The sequence below is a fragment of the Natator depressus genome, chromosome 11 (assembly GCF_965152275.1).
Source record: "Natator depressus isolate rNatDep1 chromosome 11, rNatDep2.hap1, whole genome shotgun sequence".
Taxonomy (NCBI): domain Eukaryota; kingdom Metazoa; phylum Chordata; order Testudines; family Cheloniidae; genus Natator; species Natator depressus.
In genome coordinates, this window is record NC_134244.1 from 61,221,775 (window position 1) to 61,248,868 (window position 27,094).

A 27,094-nucleotide genomic window follows, 5' to 3' on the forward strand; every position below is an offset into this window, starting at 1 on the left:
ATGCTTATATGGTCCCCATCACTCTAGTACCTGAGCCTATCGCAATGTTTAATGTGTTGTTCTTACAACTCCCATGTGAAGTAGGGAAGCACTATTATCCCCATTTTACAGGTGGGGAACTGAGACAAATCACACAGTAAGGACTTGCCCAGATCACACAGGAAGTCTGTTGCCTGGCAGGGAATTGAACCCAGGTCTCACAAGCCCCAGGCTATCAGGTCATCTTTCCTTTTAGGGCACATCACCAATTTCTTTTTCCGTATCAATACAGATGCTTCTCTGTCTTTGTCATTTCATGTTGTGTCTGGCTTTCTCCTCTTTTAAGGAACATTGGGGAAGGCCGTGGTCTTCAACCCATCTGTCTGATTTGTTTTGTTTGTTTGTTTAGCCACCCTCTTTGGGGCCCTGGTCATCACCTGGATGGTATGGCAATTTCCAGTTTCTTTTTAAATCCTTTCTGGCATCAGTCTATTTGTAGAATGGTAACGTTGTTGTGAAGCGGTATCAAAGTTTTTTTCCAGCTTGCTATACACCTGCCAGGTCTCCAAGCTATATGCTTGCTGTTTAGCGTTCATCAGACATGTATTGAACCTAGTCAGCTTGGTTGCCAATGTTTTTTATAAAATTTAGTGAAAGGCTGCTACAGCCTGTTTCACCTGCTGTAATTATTATGCATCGCCAAATCTGTGCATTCATTTGTTTCTTTAATGTCTCTTTAATCCCAATTACAAATTAATGGGATCATCAGGCCCTGCTCACGATATATTCATGATTATATCATGAAAAGAAAAGATTATATTCATGAAAAGAAATCTGATGAGGTTCAATAAGGATAAGTGCAGGGTCCTGCACTTAGGATGGAAGAATCCAATGCACCGCTACAGACTAGGGACCGAATGGCTAGGCAGCAGTTCTGCGGAAAAGGACCTAGGGGTGACAGTGGACGAGAAGCTGGATATGAGTCAACAGTGTGCCCTTGTTGCCAAGAAGGCCAATGGCATTTTGGGATGTATAAGTAGGGGCATAGCGAGCAGATCGAGGGATGTGATCGTTCCCCTCTATTCGACACTGGTGAGGCCTCATCTGGAGTACTGTGTCCAGTTTTGGGCCCCCCACTACAAGAAGGATGTGGATAAATTGGAGAGAGTCCAGCGAAGGGCAACAAAAATGATTAGGGGTCTAGAGCACATGACTTATGAAGAGAGGCTGAGGGAGCTGGGATTGTTTAGTCTGCAGAAGAGAAGAATGAGGGGGGATTTGATAGCTGCTTTCAACTACCTGAAAGGGGGTTCCAAAGAGGATGGCTCTAGACTGTTCTCAATGGTAGCAGATGACAGAACGAGGAGTAATGGTCTCAAGTTGCAATGGGGGAGGTTTAGATTGGATATTAGGAAAAACTTTTTCACTAAGAGGGTGGTGAAACACTGGAATGCGTTACCTAGGGAGGTGGTAGAATCTCCTTCCTTAGAAGTTTTTAAGGTCAGGCTTGACAAAGCCCTGGCTGGGATGATTTAACTGGGAATTGGTCCTGCTTCGAGCAGGGGGTTGGACTAGATGACCTTCTGGGGTCCCTTCCAACCCTGATATTCTATGATTCTATGATTATTGTTGTCCTTACGCTGGTACCCAGTGTGTTTTTGATAATGTCACTTCTTCCCTGAGTCATATTGTTCTTATTTGACAACATGTTGCTTATCAAGATAACCAAGACCCTGCCTCTACTCAGGGTTCTTCATAATTGTCTGCATCTCCTCCAGCTATCAATCACTTGTCTTTTTGCATTATTGAGGTGCTTCCCGAGTAAATTAGACTTACAAAGTGAGGTCTCTAGTTCATGGAGTCTTCTCCACTTCTCTTTCCCCCTAGTAAAGGAGGCTATATTGTTTGTTTTCATTTAATCTCTGTATCCTGCACCTCATTCTGGTTGTGGTGTGAAGACTTTCACACATAGCAGGGTCTTATAGCATGCCCATAAACTGGTCAAACTCTGAATTAGTCTGACTTTGTCTGGAAGCTCATTTCACAGCCATTGAATGAGAATAGTTGATCTCCAGATCTTATATGATTCATCTTGAGTTTTGTAAACTCTCTGGCAGTTCATGGATGGAGAGATGCAATAGGAGTTGGGTCTTGATCCATTGAGGACTTTGAACATTGAAATCAAAGCTTGAACAGGCAGGGGAAGCAGATTAGGAGCCAATGGAGGGGCCAGAACAAAGGGATGATCTGTTTGTAACAAACTCTTTCTGTGTTGCTTCTACCTGCAGTCACACATACAGTGAGCTACCATATCCAGTCTGGGACTGATGAATTCAAGGATCATGGTGGCCAGATTTGAAAGCGGGGAGTAGGAAAGGGATCCTAATCAGATAAAAAGCTGCAGTAAATTAATCTTCTGGCAGAAAATACCTTATTCATGCGTATCACAATTTTAAACTTGTTTAAATGCAAGAGATTTGATGTATTTAAAAACAATACTTTCCCCCTTCCCCAAAATATTAAAATGAGGAGTCTCAAACTCTTCTCCCCATAGTTTGGAAATATGTACTGGGGTAATTTCTTGAGTTTTAGTGGATTTAAAGTAAATTCAAGACAAAGATTTAATTCTGAAAAAAAAAAAAAAGGTGCCCTGCAATTTCTGTGGAATTCAGCCAGATGTGGGTTATAATCTATTAAAAACTCCGAGCAAAATTTCAGTTCTTAAATTTCAAGGGCTTTCCTTTGTTTTCATACATGCTTTACCTTAGTAAAGAAGAGGAAGACTACCTGAAAAAAATTAAGTCTTTGCTCTCTAAACAACTGACTTCTAAAGAAAATAGTGAGAAGAGTACTGAAGATAAACTATCCACCTCAAATTGACTGGCTGAATATATTAAAAATATTAGCAATATTTGTAATAATAACAATTCTTGCAGAAATTAGCAAAATAGTTTTGTCTTATATTAAGTTTCAGATTAGATCATTTTACTATGTTATTTCTGGAACAATTATTTTCCTGTATATGCAAGTATTATTTCTTTTCATGTTTTGCTGTCTTCTGTTTTTTTCTCTTTAATTGTCTAAATGTATCTCATGTTTTTCTTGAGGACTTTCTAAATGTTCAAGACTCTAAATTGTTCCTGTCAGATGAGAATGATGTATCTGGAAATAACATGTTCAAAACAAATCCCACAAACAGTTGCCAAAGCCACCAGAACCCAAACCTTGTTGAATGCTGTTCACCATATTCGCAAACTGCTTTTTTTTTTTCCCCAACTGTGGCAAAATTGTTTGATTTTGAGTCATGCAAATGTAAAAATAAATAAATAAAAGTCTTTATGCATATGTTATGATTGAAATTTTATGACTTTGTAACTCAATCAGGTTAAAAGCTTCAGACAACTTGTTTTATACTCTTCAGTGAGGTAGGAAAAACTATTCCATTTGAGGAAAAGCAGTTCGTTTACTGAAAGCTATGAACATTTATGTGGCATCTCATGAAAATAGAAATAGAAGGTGCTGAGCACTTTCAGGTGGTGCTAAGAACCATATAGGATGAGGTATTATCTGCCTAGACTGTCCAAGCACTTTCCCTGTAAAGGTGCTTTGATACCCTGTGGATCTTATCCTGTAGGGTTCTGAAACTTTTGAGAATTGAAAGTGTTCGGCACCTTGCAGGAGGAGAACCTGTGTTCTATCACTGACACTTGCTAGGTTTTCTGTTTGTTTGGGTGGCATTGGGTTTGGTTTTTTTTAACTTACAGTATGAAGGGTAGAGTTTGTTACAATTCACTGTAGGTCTATTTTTTTTGCAATTTTTGAAGGTGTCATTTTTATTTTGGATCTGCTACCAGGGAAAGAAGGGGGTGTTTTGTTTGTATACAAGGTGGGGAAAATAATGGTCAAAGGGGAAGGAACAAATTGCATTGTTCAGTAATAAATGCTCAAATAAACATGTATAAAATAAAAGAAACACTTATTAAAATCAAATCCATATTTTTCTACTTAGAATGCAGATCACAATTTTATGGATTGTTATACAAGAACAATAATACATTTGTGCAGAAGAAATATGGTATTTCTCCTCACTACCATTCCTCTTTCCTGGCTGGATCTACTTGAGTGAAGTGGTTTACAGCTAACAGTAGGATCTCTGGACTCTACAGTAGTTCAGTAGGAATTTATCGCCAGCCCTGAAATTCCACCCGCTTGGCACACCATGTGGAAACAGAAGTGTTGTTTTTGCAGACCTCATTTAAAAAAGTTTTTCCACAGTAAAAATAACCCTGTTAACAAAAAATAAACCTAATCTATTTGAAAGTAGATATTTAGTTTATTAACATTGGATTACTTGGAATTCAGAGAATATTTCATACATGGATAATTCATTAAGTGTTTAATTACACTTGTTCCCTCTGGCCTTCCATTTCTTTTCAGCAGAGGCGAGGGTCACAGTTCCTTGACCCACTTGATTTAAACGCAGTGAATATATAAATAAAGCATATCTGTAGCACCTTCCTTCTCCTCCTCTGTTCACTTTGCTTATGTTCTTCTTTGTCTTGCTGTATCCTGACAGCCTGGAAAGCAGAGGTGGAGCATGTTGTTAAAACCTGGTGCCTTCAAGCTGTATGATATATTTCTGCATTTTTAGGTAGTTGATCTAATGTGAATTAAGCAAAAAACAGGTTTTTAGTGGACAGATTCTTGATTTTGGTGCTCAGTATTTTGAGTGTCTCCTACGTAAATACATTTAAGTTACATAAATGAGGTGGGGAAGGTGAGGGTTCTTTTTAAAACTGATTTTGGAGGTTTCTTAAATTCTTTCATATTTAATCTATTTATTTTTCCTTTTTTTGGAGGCAATTAATTTGTAGGGTGGGGTGACTGGAGCACTTCTCTCCTCTTTTGTAGGGGAGAATCTGTGGTCCTCTCTCTGGCTGCAACTCCCACACCATGCTCTGAATGTTCAGCTGCCTTCTTCATCTCACGACAATGTATTCTCCACTACCTTTTACTGTTGTTAAGATCTTTCCCTTTACCTTCCACAGCACTCATCCCACCTAGCATCGCCATCTACAGTCTCTCCTTTTGGGTCCTACGTCATTTTGGTTTGATTCTGACCATCCTTGCTTTAAAAAAAAAAAAAAAATCAATTTGTCTTCTGACTGAGTCTGTTGGAACCACTACTAGAAGCAGATGCTGACATCCTGGGGGCAGTATACTCTCTCACCCAGTGAGTCTCAGCTGGCAGCTTTTAAAAATTCCAGGATTGGTGTAGAAATTGAATTAGCATATGCAAATACATTGGTATAATATGTAAATAAAATATTGGGTCAGAACCATGTACATTCCCTATATGGATAAAATATTTATGCTTCCTCTGAAATTCCCATTAGTAATTGGGCACAGAGCATTTTTTTTTTGCCCGTGAAAAAGCACAACCCAGCGCATGCCAAACAAACAGCACAGCCAGTGTTTGTGAGTGCTTTACTTTGTGGATGTTTTCCCTTATGGAATGCTCATAGCAGCTGATGTGGCTGGATATGCTTGGGTAATGCAAACAGGGGATGAAAAGCACAGTTCCGTAAGTACGTTTAACCTCCCTGTCTTTAGGAGTAAACATTTCCTTTGCTTCTCATTTGTCTATGGTCACTGTAGACCCCACTGGGTATGCTCAGGATTGCAGCTCTGCATTCCTACTTGTTCTGGAGCATTCCATTCCAGAGGCAGCAATTTCATAATCTGCATTTTTTTCCTCTTACAAATTTTCATGGAATTTACAGTTATCAGCCCAAGAAATGCTGCCTCACCTAGTTCGGCCTGTGCTAAGGATTACTTGGCACACAGCCTGGACAAGGCTGTAACAGTACTCAAGCCGAAGGAATAAGTAAATAGCATGGTGGGTATTTGACTTTTACCTTATTTATTCGGTTTGTTGCTGCTTGTTGGGTTACACGCAATCTCAGATACGGTTGAATGAGAGAGGTTTTCTCCTGTCCTCAGTCTGGAGGGGAGCTTCTTCCAGCTGAGATTGGGGATACTTCCCCAGCATGTCCTGAGGCAAACAGTCATATGGGTCCAATCCATCATACTCCCCAGGAGAAATGGAATTCTATCACGGCACGGTTCCTCACATTAACTTTATGAAAGTCAAAAAGAACAGGCTTCATTAGTTGTCTCCGAACAAATCCCATACAGCATTCCAGATCAGTTCTCTGTGTTCTTCTGAAAAGTTTGTGTAGAATGCCTTAGCTTAAGAACACATCAGATTAATTTTCCCATTTTAAATTTCACAAAACATTAATTCCTAATATAGTATTTTGGGGGGTGGGGGTGGGGGGGACGGAAAGGTTCAGGTATCTGGCTACAAAGGCACTGAAGGCGCACAGCAACTCTGAAGATCAGGCTATGTACTTAGGCACCTAACATTAGGCCTTAACTTTGAAAATTTTGCCCTCGGTGTTTCAAATGAACTATTGGGCATGCATGCTACTACATTTTTTTAAATAATACTCATCAGCACTTTTAACAATGTGCCTGGAAGCCCATCCTTGTGATAGACTGTAAAGGATCTGGCAGAGATCAATAAATATAGAGCAATGAAGAATTTAAATAGTAAATGATAATAGCACCTTTGGTCCATGGTATGTCAGACTGTGGTCTCAGCTACCACAATATGGTAGCATCAGGGAGATATTCTCTTTTTAATATAGACCACCGTAGTAGATTTAGCACAATAGACTTAGAGACACACAAGCACATACTTAAATTATCCTAAATATGATTTTAATAGTGAGGGGCGAACCTTGAAAGGCTGGCAACTTTGATTCAAATAAATATCTAAAAAAGTGCTTGTTTATTTTGCATCGTATGAGAATTTATCTGTCCTTTTTTGTGTAGAAATTATTTTGAAAGTCTGATAAGGACTGTAATAGGTGCTATGGAACCTAGAAAGAACCTTCCATGCATCATTTGTGTAGGGACTAAATGCTCCAAAGTTCCCATTTGTAGCTGGAAGGCAGACTCCGTGTCTTGCTTTTCTGACTTACTGCGCCAGACCTGCTCTTTCAATTACAAATATATTACAATGCTCAAGATATGTAGGATGGATTTAAAACATGGTTAAGGCAAAACAATCAAACATCACAAACATTTTGTGAGGGTGTGTTTCCCGTGGCTCCACTGAGATGGAAGTGCTTGCTTACCCGTTTTCTGAGCCTTCACCCTTCTGTATACACTGGGTGGCACAGAGTCTATAAAGAGCCTCTCCTGTAGGTCCTACTCCTGGGTTCTTGTTTTGTGGGAAAACTTTTTCTCTCTCTGAATTTTTAAACTTCAGCTGTCAAGAATTTATAAGGCCTGTGAGCACATTGTCAGCAGAGCTTGTAATTGCTGTGAGCCCCTCAGTCTACTATATGTAACTGTGCCTGTGGAATTCATTAATTTCTGAGGCCTGAAATTTGGGGCTTATTCATGTGATCATAAGCTCCAAAAGCTATTTCAGCAAAATTTCTAACTATTGCTTTCTACCTTCCCTCAGGTTATTCACCAAGTGATATGACCTAATCTGCAGGGGCAGAGATACACCTATTTCATCTTTTTTTCCCCTCCTCAGTATCAGCTTGTGTACTGCTTGTTGACAAAACTGTGATCCCTTTTCAATCAAGGGCCTGAATGTGAAGGCTGTAAGCACCCGTCTTTAAAGTACCCAAAGATCCCTTCTATCCAATGTGGGCTGACTGGACGTGTGGAAGTGTAAACTGTTGTAATTCATATACTCTAAGGCAGTGGTTTTCAAACCTTTTTTCTGGGGACCCTGTTGTAGAAAATTGTTGAACCCAACAGAGCTGGGGATGAGGGGTTTGGGGTATGGGAGGGGCTCAGGGCTGGGGCAGAGTGTTGGGGTGAGGGCTGCAGGGTGGAACTGGAATGAGGGGTTCAGGGTGTTGGAGGGGGTCAGGGCTCTGCGGTGGCGGTGCAGGCTCTGGGTGGGGCCAGGGATGAGCGGTTTGGTGTGCAGGAAGGGGTTCCAGGTTTGGGGGGTGGGGCTCAGGGCTGGGACAGGGGATTGGAGTGTGGGATTGGGGTGCAGACTTACGTCTGGTGGCTCCCGGTCAGCGGCACAACGGGGTGCAGAGCCAGGCTTCCTGCCTGTCCTGGCACAATGGCCCACGCTGTGCCCCGGAAACGGCCAGCAACAGGGCCGGCTCCTAGGCAGAGAAGTGTAAGCGGTTTCGCGTGACACTCGCCCGCAGGCACCGCCCCCACCCCCCCACAGCTCCCACTGGCCGGTGCTTGGGGCAGAGGCAGTGCACGGAGCCCCGTGGCCCCTCTGTCTAGAAGTCTGATCCACTGCTGGCCGCTTCCAGGGTGCAGCGCAGTGTCAGAACGGGTAGGCACTAGCCTGCATTAGCTGGGTAGCACTGCCCTTGGGACTTCTAATGTCCCAGTCGGCGGTGCTGACCAGAGCAAGGCGACCCAGTGCCTTACATGCCGCGACCCAGTAGTGGGTCGCGACCCATAGTTTAAAAAACACTGCTCTAAGGGACAGACTAAAGTGACAGCTAGCTACTCCAGTCTGTGCGTACAGGATGCACACTTATATAGGGAAGATGTTGGAAGTTTAACTACAAATTTCTTGTGTCTGCTCTTCAGGATTTTTAAACCCATAAAGAACTATTTTCTGTTCTTGCACTGTAGCATTTTCATAGGTTGAATGAAAAGTAGAATTTGGTACTAATAGTCTATTAATGTTGTTCTAAAGGGCAATATCTTCTCATCTTTAACTTTCTCTTAACCAAACTGTGTATCTGGGAGTAAAAATTGATTTAGATAGGGACTATTGATCATTTTTTGGATTAAAATAGGTTTAAAGTATTTTTTCCTAGTGCATATATGAAATGTGCTCTTCCTGGTTTAGGCCTCAATATTGCAAATACTCAGCACACGGGTAACTGTTAAGCACATGCTTAAGTGTTTGCAGAATGGTGACATTAATATATTAGTTGTCCATCTCCTGTTTTAAAAACCTTGTATTTCTGTTAATTTGTTTTTATGTTCGACTTAAAAATAAACTTGTATGTTTTCATTGGCCTTGAGCCTAAGTTTTTAACGGTAAATATATTAATTTAAGGTGACAGAGAACCTATTTATCATGATTACCCTCACAGTGTTCCTCTATAATACATAGAAGGAACGGGAAGACAACACCTAGCCCACAGAACTTAAACAAAATAGGAGTTACTTGGAGAAAGCTGTAATTCTTGCTAATTTTCCCTCTACAAATCAAACACCAAAGTCACTTCTTGTGGTTGTCTTTTTTGGGTCTGTAGGAGTCAGCAGCTTAATTTCTTGGTATTCTTTGGTTCTGAACAAGTGTAGAATATCAGAAAAGTAGTCGTCTTGTATTTTGGTGATTCCACTTCTATCTGAAAGCAGGAATTGGAGGAAAGTCTGAATGGAACTGAAAAAAATTAACCAAACTTTTTCACACACAAGATTTTTATCTGAGTTTTTGACAATAGTTCTGATCAGACCTTAATTTTTCTGAACAATTTAATCAGTTAAATTCAGTCTATTAATTACCTAGAAATCCTACATGAATTTATACTAATACTTTACCAGTCCACCCCTCCCCCTCTAAATCTTGAAGGTCAGGTAAAGAAAAAGAGAGAAAATATGTAGCAAAATAAAGCAGACATTTGGAAAGTGTATTGCTTGTGACTGCTATAGGAATAAAATTCCACATAAGATAAAAGTATTTCATAGAAGACATTTATTTTTGGGACTGATTTTTTTAAGTGCTCTCCATTCTATTTTTAGAGAATATACATTTTTTAAAACAGAAATATTTTAGCAGTAGCTATATTGAAAAACAAAGTTGCAAAAGATTATGTGACAAGGCTACATTAATTAGCTTTTCATTTCCACATTATCTTTAGCAAACCAGCCTAATTTCTAAATCAAGTTGCTTCCAAGTCATCATTATGCAATTGAATAAAGAATCTTAACCAGGAAATTTACTTCATTAAGGGAAAAGAAATGCCTAAATCTGTCAACGCTCACTTGCAATCATTGTCCTCTTCCTGGTCAGAGAGGGTGGATGACTCACTCTTGGCAATATGTGAAGTGGCCCCCTTGGTTTAACTTCACACTTTCTCTAAACAGTGGATTAACATCCATTGGTTTATGTAACTTCTTGTAGTGTGATTAAATTTGGATCTGCTTAAGGTTGAAGAAACATCCAGCAGACTTTTGTTAGATGGCGAGCCTTCCCTTCTGCTCTTTTCAACACTGTTTTTGGAGGTTCCAACACCCTAAATGACATAAGGAAATGGAAATCAGACTGGCAAAGAGAGTGGGAATTTTTTTCTACCTGATTATTTTTCTTGAGATTTTACATCAATCCAGATGCCTTCTTTTTTCAGATTAGCAACTGCTGATGTATAGTTTACATTTTAATGCCTGCTGAGAAGCCATGTGTTTCAAGATATTCTGTAAGCAGGTTTCATGTGACCCTCATTGAGCCAGCAAGCAGCAAAAAAATATTAGCATCATCTCCAGCAGCTAGCAGGGAGGTACTATATTCCACATCTGAACCATCATAGAGGATCTCAAAAATTTTCAGGAAGGAAATATTTCCCATTTAAGTGGGCCAAATTGTGTCTTCAGAGGTGCTCACTGTGCCTTTCTAACTCAGTAGGGTTGCATGTATCTAATTGGTGGCACAGTGTATGGACCACTTTGTTGTAATTATATGTTGACTGTTTTTCATATTGGTTTGATATCCTTAAAATATGGTGTGCATAGGGAAATTGACTGAAATAGCTATTGCAGTCAAAGCTATTCCGCAGTATTTCCCTGTGTGGATATCCTGTTCTGAAACAAGTCACTTTATTCTGAAACAACAATTATTCTGCACTAAAACAACTTTTATTCCAGAATAGAGTGTTCACACGGGGAGGCATAGCTATTCTACAATAGCTGCTCCAGTCAGTTTCCCCATGTAGACAAGCTCTTGGGTAAATGACTACTAATGTAATGTCTTCCTTTCTCATTCAAAACATATAAATTCTCATCCAAAGATATGTCAGCCATTTCCAGTTGCAACATCTCTTATGTACATTATTGAGTTCTCCACTTAAATTCCTTTGACTGCCTTTCTTGTCTGTCTTAATGTGTTTTTTATAGATATTCCTCATGTATTCCTTAGTACAGGTTCATGTGTGTTTTTGCTCCCTCTTTCTTAGTGATATGACAAGAATAGTAGAGATTTCTGGGGAAGGTGGCCCTCTGGGGATACATGTAGTACCCTTCTTTTCATCTCTGAGTGGAAGGTAAGATGTTTTCCATATTTTAGAGAAGCATGGTAATGAAAAAGGCGTCAGATATGTTTGTTTATCTTAAAATATCTCTACTGTGAAAACATGAGGGGGAACTAAAACTGTTTTTTTAACAGCGGATAACCAAGCCCAGTATACTGTATTCCTTCACTGACATCTATGTTGTTATGTGTGTAAATTCAGAGAACAAAACCCATTTCTGTTATATGTTCATAATGTTTGTACTTTCAAGGATCTCTGAATTTTTTTCTGAATGAAAACATGGTAACATGGTCTTTAGTTAAGATTATTGTACTTCTTGAAAGGTGTTTTTTTTGGCCCAGATGGATTTTTCTCCCCTACTCCTTATTGCCAAATAGCAGAGTAGACATAGAAAAGTCAAAATGACTTGCTTGCTTAATTTTTTTTTTCAAGTCACCTTTCAAATTAGGTTCTTTAGCATTTATAAAATGTGCACTATACCGTGGATTTTTCTTTTGCATGGTAAGATTATTTTAATTGTAAATTATTTAACATAGTTTATTGAGATCACAAAAGACTACCATAGTGGAAAGTTCATATTGATGTACTGTAGTCGAGTATATGTCAGCATTTTCATTATAACTCCCTATTTTCCAAGTTATGTAACTCGGATGTAAAAATTTTCTCTAGACTGAAATTTGACAGATGAGGTCTCTGCCAAAGAACTAATTTGTAGTGCTGGCAGTATAAGAGCCCTGTGACAGGGATGGAAAATTGCTAGTGTCATAAATGGCATCACTTTATAGTAAAATGGCTGCTTCTAATATAAGACCAATTATAATTACAAACTTTTAAAAAGGTCACAGTCTAATTATGAAGAGAAATGTTTCTTAACTTACAAATTTTCAGACTGTTGAAGTGAGGAGGAAAAGTGTTTTTGTGTTTTTTCCTTTTTTCTTTTTCTTTTCAGGTAGTATATTGTTTGTGAATATTTTCTCAGCGGGATCTGAGACTTCAAATGGACTCAAATTAAACTGGGGTATTTTAGTTGCCAGATCAAAAAGCAGGTTGACCATCTGCTGCTGCTTGAAAAAATGCCATCACCTTATTTCAGGAGCAAGGGTTGGAAGTCAGGAGTTCTGAGTTCCATCATTGGCTCTGTCTCAGACTTCCTGTTTTACCTTGGGCAAGCCACTCTGTTCCCCCATCCCTAAAATCTAGGCAATACTTCCTTATGTTATAGGGGCATCGTGAGTCTTAATGTGCTAATTCTTCTTAAGTACTTTGAGACCCTGAGGTGGAAGGCACCATAAAATTGCAAAATATTATCAGTAATTTAATATTGCTGCAATACATGTGATGCTGGATTCTAACGGCTTAGGGTTCATCTTTAAAAGAATTCACTGAATAACCAGCAGAGCTCCTTGGTCTACTTTCTGTGCATGTTAATATTCTTGTTTACAAATGCTGTGGAGCATGGCTTACAACAAGCTATTTTTTGACAGACAGGCTGAGTGTTTACCCAGTTGTCTCGAGAAATTCTAATGACACTTGGCAGAATTATACTGGTGTCTTTATAAAATATCAGAATGGTTTAACCACTTGTTCCTGTTATTTAATCAAACAGAGACTAGTGCATACATTTCATAATTCATCAAAACACAAGAAAGAACAGAAGAAGCGTTTTCCATTTCTGTTGATGACAGGGCAGGTTTTATCAAGCATATTGGCCATCCACCGTGACTGGTATTTTTGTTGTAACAGTTTGTAGAAAACTGGTATTTTCTAATAAGAATAGTATTGATATTACACTAATACAGGTATCCATCTTGAGTGAATAACGTTTAGGCATTTTCACTGTAATCCTATTCTGTTTGTTTTTTCAGAAACAGTTTAAGCAAAATGCTTGGTGCTTAGGCTTTAGTATACAAGTGAACAACAATAACTAGTGGAAATAATTTCTTTCATTTTCTTTGCACTTTAGACTTACCATAAAAGAAAGGAAATTAAATTTAAAAATCACATTAACGTAATGTTAAAGTTGAGACTGCATACAATAAAAGTAATGACAGGTTTCAGAGTAGCAGCCGTGTTAGTCTGTATTCGCAAAAAGAAAAGGAGTACTTGTGGCACCTTAGAGACTAACAAATTTATTTGAGCATAAGCTTTAGTGAGCTCATGAAAGCTTATGCTCAAATAAATTTGTTAGTCTCTAAGGTGCCACAAGTACTCCTTTTCTTTATTTAATAAAAGTAATGAGGTTAGGCTGTCACACCATATTTAACTCAACCCACGTGTCCAGATAATGCAGCACATATGGGGAATATCAGGCCAGTCGGTGATCATATAGTTCGATGTGGCTGCAGAGTCTGGGCACAGTGGGATTAGTTAAGATCACAACAACAGACTTAATTTTCAATTTCTTTAATTTCATTATTTTTACTAGATTGAATCTTAATGTAATTATTTGAAATTAAATTGTAACATTTAACTCCTTGGCTGCAGCTAATTGGCTGTTTCTATTGGTATTCATGGAAATTGTCAATTTTTGCCTGCCCTCAAATAAAAAGCTTTCTTTATCACAGTACAATGTTATAAGGGGATCTTCTACATGACAAATTTATCACAATACAAAATTCCAATCTAGTAATGCTCATTAATGGAAAATGCACCCTTTAAAAAAAAATAGGTTTGTAGATAAACAAAACTCGCATCTTTTTGCCGAACTGTGAAGTTGAAAATTACATATTGGTGCTTTACTGAGTGAAACCAAACTTGATTGTCGAAAGGAAGCGAAAGTTGTTCCATGGGATTGTGGGATGCATTTAGTGATCTCCCAGTGCACAAGTCTCCTAAGGCTGCGTATATACTGCAGAGCAATAGGGCTTGGACCCTGGGTCTGACTTGACTCAGGTTTGGACCCACCACCCCTGTGGGGTCCTATGACCTGAGTCCAGGCCCTGGATTAGCACAGTTTTGTGTGTGGATGGAGGACAAAGGTAGGCTTGAGCCTGGTTCGAACCCTGATCTTACATTGAAGTGAAGACATATCCTAAATGTCATCTATGTTTTATGCTCATATGGCAGGTGTAGGTTAATGCATAAAAACCGGATTATAAGGGGTTTGTGTATACACAAAGTCTTCAGTTATATGGAATGTTAGACTAGTCTTGGTGACACCCCAGGTTTTTAATCCAGTCTCGTGCAAGTACAGTTTTCTATCTGAAATCCTTCCCATTTGCTGATTTAATTCTTAGCATGCTATGAGAAGGACATCAGCTTCTCTAAGGCAGAAGTCTGACTCTTTATATAATTTACTTTGCACTTCTACAACACTTTCTGTTTGAGCTTTTGAAAGCACTTTACAGATATTAATGTAGTAAACCTCACCATACCCCTGTGAGGTAGGAAATTAATATTGATCTCATTTGTCAGGGAAATGAGGAAACTGTGGGTCAGTGGGGATTTAATTAACTCAAGAAACGATGTATAGGAAGTCCACAGGAATATAACCCAGATCTCCTGACTAGGGCTTTTCAAAATTTCAAAAATGCACACTGCCCCTCCACCTGGATCACTGTGGTTTGCAGAGGTTCAAGGAACCCTAGGCCGCAATAGAGGCAAGGTTAGCCTAATTTCTTGGTTTCTTTGGACTTGACTACAAAGAGATTGTTCCTTGCGCATGTCATCCTTTCCTCAGCAGAAATGGGCTTCCAATTTCTTGTAGCAATGCCTCTGTATTTTGATTTAGTATAAATAGAACCACTGTTTTGCACTTAACTTTAACCTTTTCCTTGTAATTGATTCCATCTTATTTGTTAACATGTACCAATCCTGCATAAATTCTATCCTAACATTTTGTCTGAAAGGATGGGGCTGGTTTCCCCCTCCCTTTCTCCGACCCCTGATTAATATGGTTAGCACTTTCTGAAGTGTTAGGAAGGGTTACCAACAGTGTCAGCAGACTAAAATTATACTGGCTAGTTTCATATTCTTTTTGGAGTCCTTGTTCATTAATGGAAAATAGATTTTGGAAATCTGTCCTTTAGACTAATGACTTAATATGGTGTGATTAGTAGACAATAAGAAGAACTTTGTTCCTTCCTCAGTAGAGACCAATATCTATTTGTAATTATTATAAATGTCTTGTGTACAAATCTAATACAAAATAATCATCAGCTTTATTATTGCTTTTCAGGATTCTAGGACTCTTTATCCGTGGTATTGAGGAGAACAGCAGATCTAGGCGTGATGGTCTTCTCCATGAAAATGAGTGTATTGTGAAAATTAACAATGTGGACCTCGTAGATAAAACTTTTGCACAGTGAGTGCTACTTAATTACTTAATTGATTCTGTTAACCACCAGAATTTTATATAATGTTGTACTTATTGAGGTGATTAATGTAGCATGTTGCGAGTAAAATACCATAAAATATGTATATAACTAAAGAATCATAATTCTTTCTGAAACTTCCAAATGCAGTAATATATAGTTCCCATCGTAGACGCAAATCATGGAAATTATAATATTGGAAAAACCTTCACCTGCCAGTGAAGTAGAACTTCCTACAATATATTCTAAATTGTTTTGTCCACTCCAGTTTTAAAGAATTCCAACAATGGAACACTACTTCCTATGAGATACTATTCAGTGTTAGGAAATTTTTCCTTACATCAGTGCTATTGTATTTCATTACTCCTTATTGCATGCCTTTGGAACTTCCTAAATAAATCCTCTCCCTCCTTTGCGTTTACACTTCATAAAGTTATTGGCTTTACATTATTACCTACTAGTAATTGTTTAGCCAAACAATACTGTGCAGATTTAGTTTGCCTAACTTTTAAAAATAAGTCAGTCCCTTTACTCTCACTTACTTTTTTTCTCGTCTTTATTTCCTTCCAATTTTTTGAGATATTTCTAGTATTAAGGTATCCAAAACTGAACATATAGTAGTTTTGGTGGTTCCCACAACTTCTGAGTGTGATGTTTCTGTAAATATTTAAGAAGAAAGAGAGAATCTCTTGTGCTACAACTTTTCAGGTGTCTAAAAATGGTTAAAAATTAATGTTTTCTCACACAAAGTGTAAAGCAGTTGAACTAAGTTGCAAGGCTAACTTTGGGTTAAAAGCATAAGGTAATACATTTTATAGTTTTGACTTAAAATCTGTTGAAGTTATTATTCGTCCCTAATTGGCTTATGTAACAGAGAATACTTTGGATAATCTGTGCATTCAAGAAGACTTTGTTGCTGGAATGAATAGTCACAAATATTTGCTTAAAAATTAAACAGTAATTCATTTTTATTTTTAATCCCTATATTAAAAGACATGAGTGATATTCATCAGACAGTAAAATCTATTGAGGGCTCAGGGGAGTTGATGCTTAACATTTTAAACCAGAAGCCAAATGCTCAGTGTTTATGCTCAATGCAAAATTTCAGTGTTACATATGAATATGTGAAGCTCTACAGTACAGTAACTCTGCGCTTGACGTTGTAGTTATGTTCCTGAAAAATGCTACTTTAAGCAAAACGATGTTAAGTGAATCCAATTTCCCCATAAGTATTAATGTAAATGGGGGGGATAGGTTCCAGGGAAATTTTTTTTGTGAGGCAAAAGACTATACACACACACACACGCACACAAAGTTTTAAACAATTTAATACTGTACATAGCAATGATGATTGTGAAGTTTGGTTGAGGTGGTGAAATCAGAGGGTGGGATATTTCCCAAGGAATGCCTTACTGCTAAATGATGAACTAGCACTCAGCTGAGCCCTCAGGGCTTAACATGTTGTTAATGTAGCCTCACACTCTACAAGGCAGCATGAATGGAGGGAGGGGAGACAGCATAGCAGAGAGAGACAGAGACACACACCGTGGAGAGAGATGCACATTGCCCCTTCAAGTACACTGACCGCACTCCAAGTACATTGCCTTTTTAAGTAGATCAGTAAGCTGGGACAGCAGCTGCTGCCAGCAAGCTCCATCCTGAGCCCTGTTGTATCCTCCCCCAGCTCTATAGAAATGGGGTAAAGTAGCGTGGGGGGGGGGAAACACCCTGACATTAGCACTCCTTTTCCCCCTCCCCCCCACTCCTTGCACAGCAAGCAGGAGGCTCATGGGAGCAGCTCCAAAGCAGAGGGCAGGAGCTGCACATGGCAGTGGGGGGAGGGACAGCTGAACTGCCGGCAATTGATAGCCTGCTGGGCTGCTGCCACACAGGGAGCTGATAGGGCGGCTGCCAGTCCACCCTGGTTCCAAGGCCCCACCAGCTAGCTTCAACGGGCTGCTCTTCCTGCAAGCAGTGGACAAAGCAGGCAGCTGCCAAACAACGTTATAAGGGAGCATTGCGTAACTTTAAACGAGCATGTTCCCTAATTGATCAGCAGTGTAACAACGAAAAAACGTTAAGTGGGACGACTTTAAGTGAGGAGTTACTGTAGTTTGCTGAAAATAGTGCTGATTTTATGCTTTAGTGGTTAAGGTGTTTGTGGGGGGGGTCCCCCTTTTTCCCTGGTTGTACTTCGAACATGTTCAAAATATCTGAAGATAAACCTATTCCATGGTAAAGAGGTTCATTTTCATTTTGGTGATTGATAAGTGTCCAGAATCTAAACAATCTTTTCTCCCCTGCAGTGGAAAATAGTTTCCACATCATAACAGAGATCACTAGGGAATTCCCTCGCCCCATGCATCCCCTGCTCCCACCTGCCAAATGTTCACAGATGACGCTAGGAGAACCTGGTCACTTCAGCTTCACATCAGCAAAGTGTATGCTTAGGAAAAATCCTTATTCAACATGTTTAAGCACATGCTTAGGTAGAAGTATGTACTCACGTGCTACTGTAGTTAATGGGATTTGGCATGTGCTTAATTTTAAGGACCTTCTTAAGCGCTTTGCTGAATAGCTATGGACTGCTAAATCAAGGCATTGTCCCATAAAACTGAAATGCCGAAAAAGGTTTTAATGCTACATTTGAATGCCTTCTGCATTTCTAGTCCATGCCAGAAAAGTGAAATTTTGAGAAACATGAAATTTAGGCAAGAAAAACAATAGACTTAAATGTGATGTGTAAGTTTAAACATAAAACCCCATCAACCTATATTGTTTGTATTTTCATATGGATATTTTTAGCCTACTACATAGGTAGATATGTTTGGTGTGGTATTAAACAGGTAAGAATGCAAGTATACAGACGTGTTGCAGTATGAATGTAGATGTGGTCCAGCATTGTTGTACACAGGTAAACATATTGGGATTTGGTGCAGTATTGTTATACGCTAGTAATAAGTCAATAAGTAATTGATGTAAAGCTTTTATATATAAATAACGTAGGTATTTGTTGCAGATTAGTTTTTGCAAAATCAGTCCCTTTTACTTATTTAGTTATCAATTATACCACAAAATAATTTGATCCCTTGTCAAATGAATTTTAAGTTATGGGGTTGTAACCTAAAGGCCAGTGGTTTCACCTAGCAGCTAGTGTTTTGTTAAGAAAATAAAATACATCTTTCTCAAGTGATTATCAAATTATTTTTTGAAATTTTGAATGATTGTGTAGAAGTTTGTAGTCCCCTTCCTGTCTCCTCTGGAACATACTGTAGATTTTGAATGCCTCTGGGCCTGTAGCAATGTGGAGAATTTCACCCTCTGATTTCTCTGCAATACTGCTTGCTTTCTGGAATACTTGGAAGCACTGCAGTAACTGCCAGTTCTCTGTCAGTTTCCCTTTTAAACTGAGAGATTCAGGAGAGTTCACTTGCTCAGTTTTTGCCAAAGATTTAATTTTCTTCTGACACTGTGTAACCTACAAGAGTAAGATAATAGTCTTTACTTCCTGGCCCCATCACCTGAAATGAATCGGGGGTACAAAAGTTTGATGCCTCTGTCAAATGACAGGGGTTTATAGCCACATGTTCCAATGGCTACTGATACAGAAAGAGTAATCAGTTTGACTGTATTAGTGGTAAGGTCATGGTTCCTCCTGCTGATTGCAAAGGGTCCTTTAATAGTTAGCAAGACTGTAGTGATTACATGTTTTTTCAGTTTGTCTGTTTTAGATGGAAGTTTTTGAATACTGCTCTGAAAGGTTGCTTTTCCTCAGCTGGAACACTAGAAGGCAATTTGTTGTTGTTTCATGTTCATAATGCTTTTTTTATACATCTCTACTGTGAGTTTCCTTTTTCATTTAGTGTTGATAAATTCAGTTATATTCTGCTGTGTTTTGGAGATTGGAGCACTTCTTTTGGTTGAGTCTTTGTCTTTTATTTCTTTAAGTATGCATTTGGGGGCTCAAAGAATTTGACTTTCACTGCCCGTTACATTTTTCTTTTATTAAAAAAATTGTCCTGGCAGTTATTTCCCCCTCAGGTACTGCTTTTAGGTTTCCTACAGATTTACTGGTGTTCTCACCATTATTTTTAGTTTGTGAGACATCTCCTATTTCTATCTCTCTGATATGTTTAAAATATGCATCTCCTAAAAATGAGCTTTTAAGCCGCCATATAGTGTATTGTCAAGTGGCTGCTTGCAATTATATGAGAATGGGGAGTGATCTGAGATAAATTAAGTGAGGATTTTACATTCTTAAATATCTATTAGCTGGTGGTTTAGGGATGCGAAAGAAGTTTGTTTTGAAATAAACAATGTACGATACAGAAGCAGACATAAGCTACAGCGCTGATGTCTGTGGAGAATATGGACTGAGGGGCATAGTTCTTTCACTACTGTACTTAAAGCATTTTTGAGCTTTATCTTGTGTGTATAATAGAGTTGGGGCACTTTTAAACTCTTCTGCCCAGATTAATCTAGAGATAATTTGGTTCAGAGATCCAATTCAACATGTCTTTGAAAAATTGTGAAGGGATTTTTCTTAGTGAATATGTAAAGTATACAGTGGTTGTGCTTAAAAACTTTCCAAATTTTCCGTAAATAACTTGACTTTAAAAGCAGCAAAGAGTCCTATGGCACCTTATAGACTAACAGACGTAGTGGAGCATAAGCTTTCGTGGGTGAATACCCACTTCTTCAGATGCATAAAGTGGAATTTTCCAGAGGCAGGTATAAATATGCAAGCAAGAATCAGGCTAGGGATAACGGGGTTAGTTCAATCAGAGAGGGTGAGGTCCTCATCTAGCAGTTGAGGTGTGAACACCATGGGAGGAGAAACTGCTTTTGTAGTTGGCTAGCCATTCACAGTCTATAAGGTGCCACAGGACTCTTTGCCTCTTTTACAGATCGAGACTAACATGGCTACCCCTCTGAAACTTGACTTCAGTGTTTTTTTTATTTCCTTATTGTTATAGGATATATTGTCAATACTGAAATAAGATTATCTAAGGAAATTGACAAGTTTCTAATTGTGGCCATGCTGTTTAAAATCGGCAACTATCATTAGTTTTTCCTCATACTAGGATTGTTATCTAATTGCAAGCATTGGCTTGGAGTAGTAGGTTTTTGTTAATGAGATAGTCTGCTCTTCTTTTCCTGCTTTTACATTTAGCAAGAGTAGGACATTGCTTCTACTCAGGGCCCATTTGAGTTTTTCTTGTATGCCCATGCCCTGATTTGTGCTGCTGCTACAGGGTTCTGCTCTTCAATATTTGTTTTGGAAGCAGCTATGCACTTTCCTCTTCCAGTCCTCTGGAGAACCCTGCGGGAGAAATGCTAGGCCCCACCATCTTTCCCACTACAGTTCCTCTCCGGTTATGAGATAACTGTTTTAGTCAGTGTTCTCCTTTAGAGCCTTGCTTCCTACTCCTCCTCACCCATGTTTATGTCAGCTGTCTTCCCTGCATTGACTCAAACTTAGGAGTTTGCAAGTGGGCATCATTCATAGCAGCCCAGAGATCTTGCCAGCTTCACAAATCCCAGTTCCTATTCAAAGCATAGGAAAATATTGTGATGTAGCAAATCTTATTGCATGTTTACTGTTGACTTTTGAAAGAGCGTCACTTTACTTTGAAAAGTATAGTTATTTCTGTAGGTAGAATAAATGCATAGCTGTAAACAATTTCTAAGTATGCAGCAAGATGTGTAGAAATATTGCACAGTGTGACCCTAAGCACCCCTGTATTCAGACCTTAAACACTATTGTAGTAATCTTTGTACAAAATATGACTTATGAGGTACCATTTGAAAACTAATAACTCTCTGATCATTAATATTCTTGAGTGGTGTATGCACGTAGTGTGTGTTAAGAGTTTTGAATATACACTGCAATTAAAGTGTGTTTAAACTGGGCAACACAAGTATGTAGGGACAGAATTAGAAAGGCCAGGACACAAAACAAGATTAAACTAGCTAGAGACATAAAAGGTAAAAAGAAAACATTCTACAAATACGTTAGCAGCAAGAGGGAAGACCAAGGACAGGGTACGCCCATTACTCAGTGAAAAGGACGGGAGGAGGCATGGAAACAATAACAGAAAATGTGGAAATGGCAGAAGTGCTAAATGATATTTTTGTGTCAGTTTTCACCAAAAGGTTTATTAGCAATTGGACATCTACCTTAATGAATGCCAGTGAAAATGAGGTAGTATCCTAAATTAAAATAAAGAAAGAACAAGTTAAAAATTACTTAGACAAGTTAGATGTTTTCAAGTCACTGGTGCCTGATGAAATATATTCTAGAATATTCAAGGAGCTGACTGAGGAGATGTCTGAACCATTAGTGATTATCTTCTAAAAGTCATGGAAGATGGGTGAGATTCCAGAGGACTGGAAAAGGGCAAATATAGTGCCAATCTATAAAAAGGGGAATAAGGACAACCAGGGAAATTACAGACCAGTCAGTTTAAGTTCAGTACCAGGAAAGATAATGGAGCAAATAATTAAGCAATCAGTTTGCAGAAATGTAGAAGATAATAAGGTGATAAGTAACAACATTGATTTGTCAAGAACAAATCGTGTCAAACCACCCTAATAGCTTTCTTTGACAGAGTAACAAGCCTCATGGATGGGGGGGAAGCAGTAGACATGGTATATCTTGACTTCAGTAAGACTTTTGATACTCTCTTACATGACCGTCTGATAAACAAATTAGGGAAATATAACCTAGATGGAACTACTATAAGGTGGATGCATAACTGATTGGAAAACCATTCCTAGAGGGTAGTTATCAGTGGTTCACAATTGAGCTGGAAGGGCATATCAAGTGGGGTCCCACAGGGATCAGTTCTGGGTCCGGTTCTGTTCAATGTCTTCATCAATGATTTAGATAATGGCATAGAGGATAATACCAAGCTGGGAGGAGTTGCAAGTGCTTTGGAGGATAAGATTAAAATTCAGAAAGACCTGGACAAACTGGAGAAATAGTTTGAAGTAAATAGGATGAAATTCAATAAAGACAAATGCAATATATTCCACTTAGGAAGGAACAGTCAGTTGCACACACAAAATGGGAAATGACTGTGTGTAGGAAGGAGTACTGGAGAAAGGGATCTGAACGTCATAGTGGTTCATAAGCTAAACACGAGTTAACAGTGTAACATTGTTGCAAAAAAAGCAAACATCATTCTGGGATGTATTAGCAGTGTTGTAAGCAAGACATAAGAATTAATTCTTCTGCTCTACTCCGCGCAGATTAGGCCTCAACTGGAGTACTGTGTCCTGTTCTGGGTGCCACATTTCAGGAAAGATGTGGACAAATTGGAGAAAGTCCACCAATGAGCAACAAAAATTATTAAAGGTCTAGAAAACATGACCTATGAGGGAAGATGGAAAATTTGGGTTTAAGTCTGGAGAAGAGAAGACTAAGAGGGGACATAACTGTTTCCTCGTACATAAAAGGTTGCTACAAGGAGGCGGGAGAGAAATTATTCTCTTTAACCTCTGAGGATAGGACAAGAAGCAATGGTCTTAAATTGCAGCAAGAGTGATTGAGTTTGGACATTAGCAAAAACTTCCTAACTGTCAGGGTGGTTAAGCACTGGAATAAATTGCCTTGGGAGGTTGTGGAATCTGCATCATTGGAGATTTTTAAGAGCAGGTTAGACAAACACCTGTCAGGGATGGTCTAGATAATGCTTAGCCCTTCCTTGAGTGCAGGGGACTGAACTAGATGACCTCTTGAGGCCTCTTCTAGTCCTGCAATTCTGTGATCTATTTCAGCGGGACTGGGTAAACAGGTCTGCTTTAGACAAAGGAATGTATATTTGATTCTCTGACCAGCCTGGGTTTCAGGCAAAGACCATGAATATCAATTTTTACACATTAGGTAAACCGAGTTATTAAGATAACAAATAGGGGGAAAAGAGTATAGAGCTTCCTTCACCACCAGACTCCATGTCACCTTACTCACAGCTTGAGTAAACTTTACATTGTAGGTAACGTTTAGAAGAACCCATTTTAAAGTTTTATTGGTCTGTGAGGACTGGAGAGGAGGGACTGAACATAAGGTGACAAGCAACTGAATCAACTGATTTATACAATACTACTGTATTATAAAAGTGTACAGAGTGAGGTCTTTTCTGAAATAACACACTGGGGGTTAATATTATTGTGAAATGTATGGATTAACACTATATGAGGAAATATGGATACTTAATGATATTATGCTTTAAAGTCTGTGGCCAAACAGGGAGAAACTGGTTCCCTCTCAGAGAGGAGAGAAGGCAGCTATTTACCTGTCTCCTATGTATATTAAGAATGGTGAAATGAAAACAGTGGAAGCCCCATTAATGTACAGGGGGATGGGAAATCCAAAGGAAGGGAAAAACAGAATGAGGTCATCATGCCTCTTGAAATAAAGGCACTGAACTTTGGAAGATGTAAGCAAAAATAGAAGCCATCTTTGTCATCCCTCACTAGACGGACACTGGAGGCCAGAGCTCTTGCAAGCTGAGAAATATGAGTCCTTCAACTATGGAGGGTTGAAGTCTCTGGAAACTGAATATAGTTGAGACACTTAGGAAGAAAAGGGAAGCCAGTGCCTTGTCTTTTGTGGCTGTTCCTGACTGAGAGAAAGTCAACCATGGTTGGAAAGAAGGAAGACTGATGAGGGAAACCATCTAGAACAAAATGTATACCTTGCTATATTAAGTTTTAGACTTTTAGGTTTGTGTTTTGTTTGTATGTAGCCCTGTCTAGCTTTATTCCTTTAAATTGGTATCACTTAACCTATGTCCAATTGTTAATAAATTTGTTTCATTTTCATTATAAACCAGCTCAGTTCTGTGTTTGTAGAGAAGAGTGTATTTACCCCAGTTAAGTTAATAAGCTGCGATGTGCTTTTGTCTTTAGAGGAACAACAAACCTATTGTTTCTCTGAACTGTCCTGGAGAGGGCTGGACATTGCAGAACACATGGTTTTGGGAAAATTCAGTACTGGGAGTGCGTTGGGGTCACCCTGCAAGTAGTAACTGATTCCAGTAGAAATCCATGTGGGGCTGCAGACAGGCAGCTAAGGTCAGAGCTGCAGAACTAGGGTGTGACTTGCATGCTGGTAGGCTGGCTGTGAGTGACCCAGGCTGGAAGCTGCAGCAGCAAAGCATGGTAAGGCACTCAGGCTTGCAGGCAGGCTGTGACTCAGCCCCTTACTGGTCTGCATTGCACCCTGAACCCCATAACGCGTAGATTTTCTGGTTTTGATGTATTTGTTTTCATGCTTTTTCTTTAAAGGGCTCAGGATATCTTCCGTCAGGCAATGAAATCTTCAAGTGTCTTCTTGGAAGTGGTTCCTCCATATAATCGTGAACAATATGAAAAGTCTGCCATTGCTCCCCTTTGTTTGCTCGATAATGATGATGGAGTTCCAAAAACAAAGGTTCCACCTCCTGTTCTTATGAAACCAGCTGTGAAAACAGTAGATCTCTCTGGAATGAACAGCCTGGAGACAGATCTGCAGGCAACGCTACAACACACTAAGAGCCCCAATCTCCCAAGGTTGGGTAAGAAACCATCTTCACCATCCCTGTCTCCTGTGATGGGCTTCGGCAACAAGAAAAATGCAAAGAGAATAAAGATAGACCTTAAGAAAGGTAAAGGTTCAACAATCAGCACTGATGTACTGTAACAACTACATGTTCTCTGTATTGGTACCTTAACTTTTAACTGAACTGGTGACATGGGGCCAGCTGAGTGTTTAAACAGCTTAGTTATTGATACTTTACTAAAAGATAAACAAAATGTTCTGAATATGTCACTGGGGACTATTGCCAAGTTTTTCCTGCCCTGTTTTGTTTTTACATGTTGGTGTGACATCATTGTGGGAGGAAGTTCATATGAAGTGATGTTGTTGCATTCTGCACTTAGGGAAAAATGAGCAGAACAGGAAAAACAAATCCAAAATTTCCATGGCTTTGTCGTTAGAAGATCCAGTGGCAACCTAATCTGAAGTGAAGAAGAAGCTGTGTAGAGTGTGCAAGGGGGATAGTTTAAAAGAATGATAAAGTAGAGCAAGTACATGGGATGCAGCAATTAAATTTGAGAATGCGCAGTGCAGCCCCACAGATTAATTGGAGTGGAGCTTTCAGGAACTTCCCTGTAATTCATGGATTTTGAAGCCAGAAAGGACCATTATGATCATTTGGTCTGACCTGAGAAGTGATTCATGATATGTAACACAGGCCAGAGGAGTTCCTGTTATGAATGCATGCATCAAGACCAGTAGTTAGAGCACATCTTTTATAAAAACATCCGGTCTAGATTTTAAAATTTCTGGTGATCGAGAATCTCCCACAACCCTTGATAAATTGTTTCAATGTTTAATTACTCTCACTTTTACAATCAGCCCCTTATTTCTAGTCTGAATTTGTCTAGCTCCATCTCCCAACCATTGGCTCTTGTTATACCTTTGTTTGTTTAACTCAATAATTCTTTGTTCTCCCCGTGTAGATACTTATGGGCTGTGATCGGGTTACCCCTTAACTTTCTCTTTGATAAGCTTGCGTCTCTCACTTTAAGGCATGTTTTCCAGTCCCTTACTCATTCTTTTGACTTTTCTCTGAATTTCCTCCAATGTAACATCCTTCTTGAAATGTGAATACCGGAACTGGACAGAGTGTACCAGTAGTGGTTGCACTAATGCCCAATATCGAGATAAGATTACTCCCCTATTCCTGCTTGATATTCCTTGGTTTATATATCATGACCCCCTAAGTCCTTTTCAGAGTCACTGCTTCGCAGGATAGTGTCCCACGTCCCGTAAGTATGGCCTCCGTTCTTTGTTCCTAGATGATATGACCTTATATTTGGCTATATTGAAATCTGCCTGCACTCTCCTTGCTAAGCAATCCAGGTCTATCACCTTCATTTTTTACCACTCCCACAATCTCTGTGTCCTCTGCAAACTTTATCAGTAGTGATTTTATGTTTTCTTCCAGAGCATTGACAAAAATAGTAAATAGCTTAGAGACAAGAACCAATCCCTGCAGGACCTTGCTGGAAACACACCCTTTTGATGATGATTCCCTATTTACAATTATATTTTGCTATCAGTATGCTAGTTTTTAATCCATTTAATATGTGCCATGTTATTTTTTGTAGTAGTCTAGTTTTTTAATCAAAATGTCATGTGATACCAAACCAAATGCCTTCCAGAAGTCTAAGTGTATTCATCAACCAAACCTATTATCTCATCAAAAAATGATACTAACTTAGTTTGACAAGATCTATTTTCCATAAACCCATGTTAATTGGCATTATAAAACATTAATTCTTTATTAATTAAGTCCCACATCAGCAATTCTATTATTTTACCTGGGATTACTGTCAGGCTGGCAGGCCTATAGTTACTCAGGTCATCCTATTTACTCTTTTTAAATATTGGTAAAAAGTTATCTTTTTCTGGTCCTCTAGAACATCCCC

General features: G+C 38.9%; 1 protein-coding gene across 1 annotated transcript in view; it reads left to right on the top strand.

The window, feature by feature from the left end:
- The window catches only part of PARD3B (par-3 family cell polarity regulator beta), a 617,867-nt gene that overhangs the window by 283,914 nt on the left and 306,859 nt on the right, over window positions 1-27,094 (top strand). The window contains exons 6-8 of the mRNA XM_074967987.1: window positions 11,229-11,315; window positions 15,481-15,606; window positions 24,908-25,266. Of these exons, the coding sequence (XP_074824088.1) occupies window positions 11,229-11,315; window positions 15,481-15,606; window positions 24,908-25,266 (572 nt within the window). The remainder of the gene's footprint in view (window positions 1-11,228; window positions 11,316-15,480; window positions 15,607-24,907; window positions 25,267-27,094) is intronic.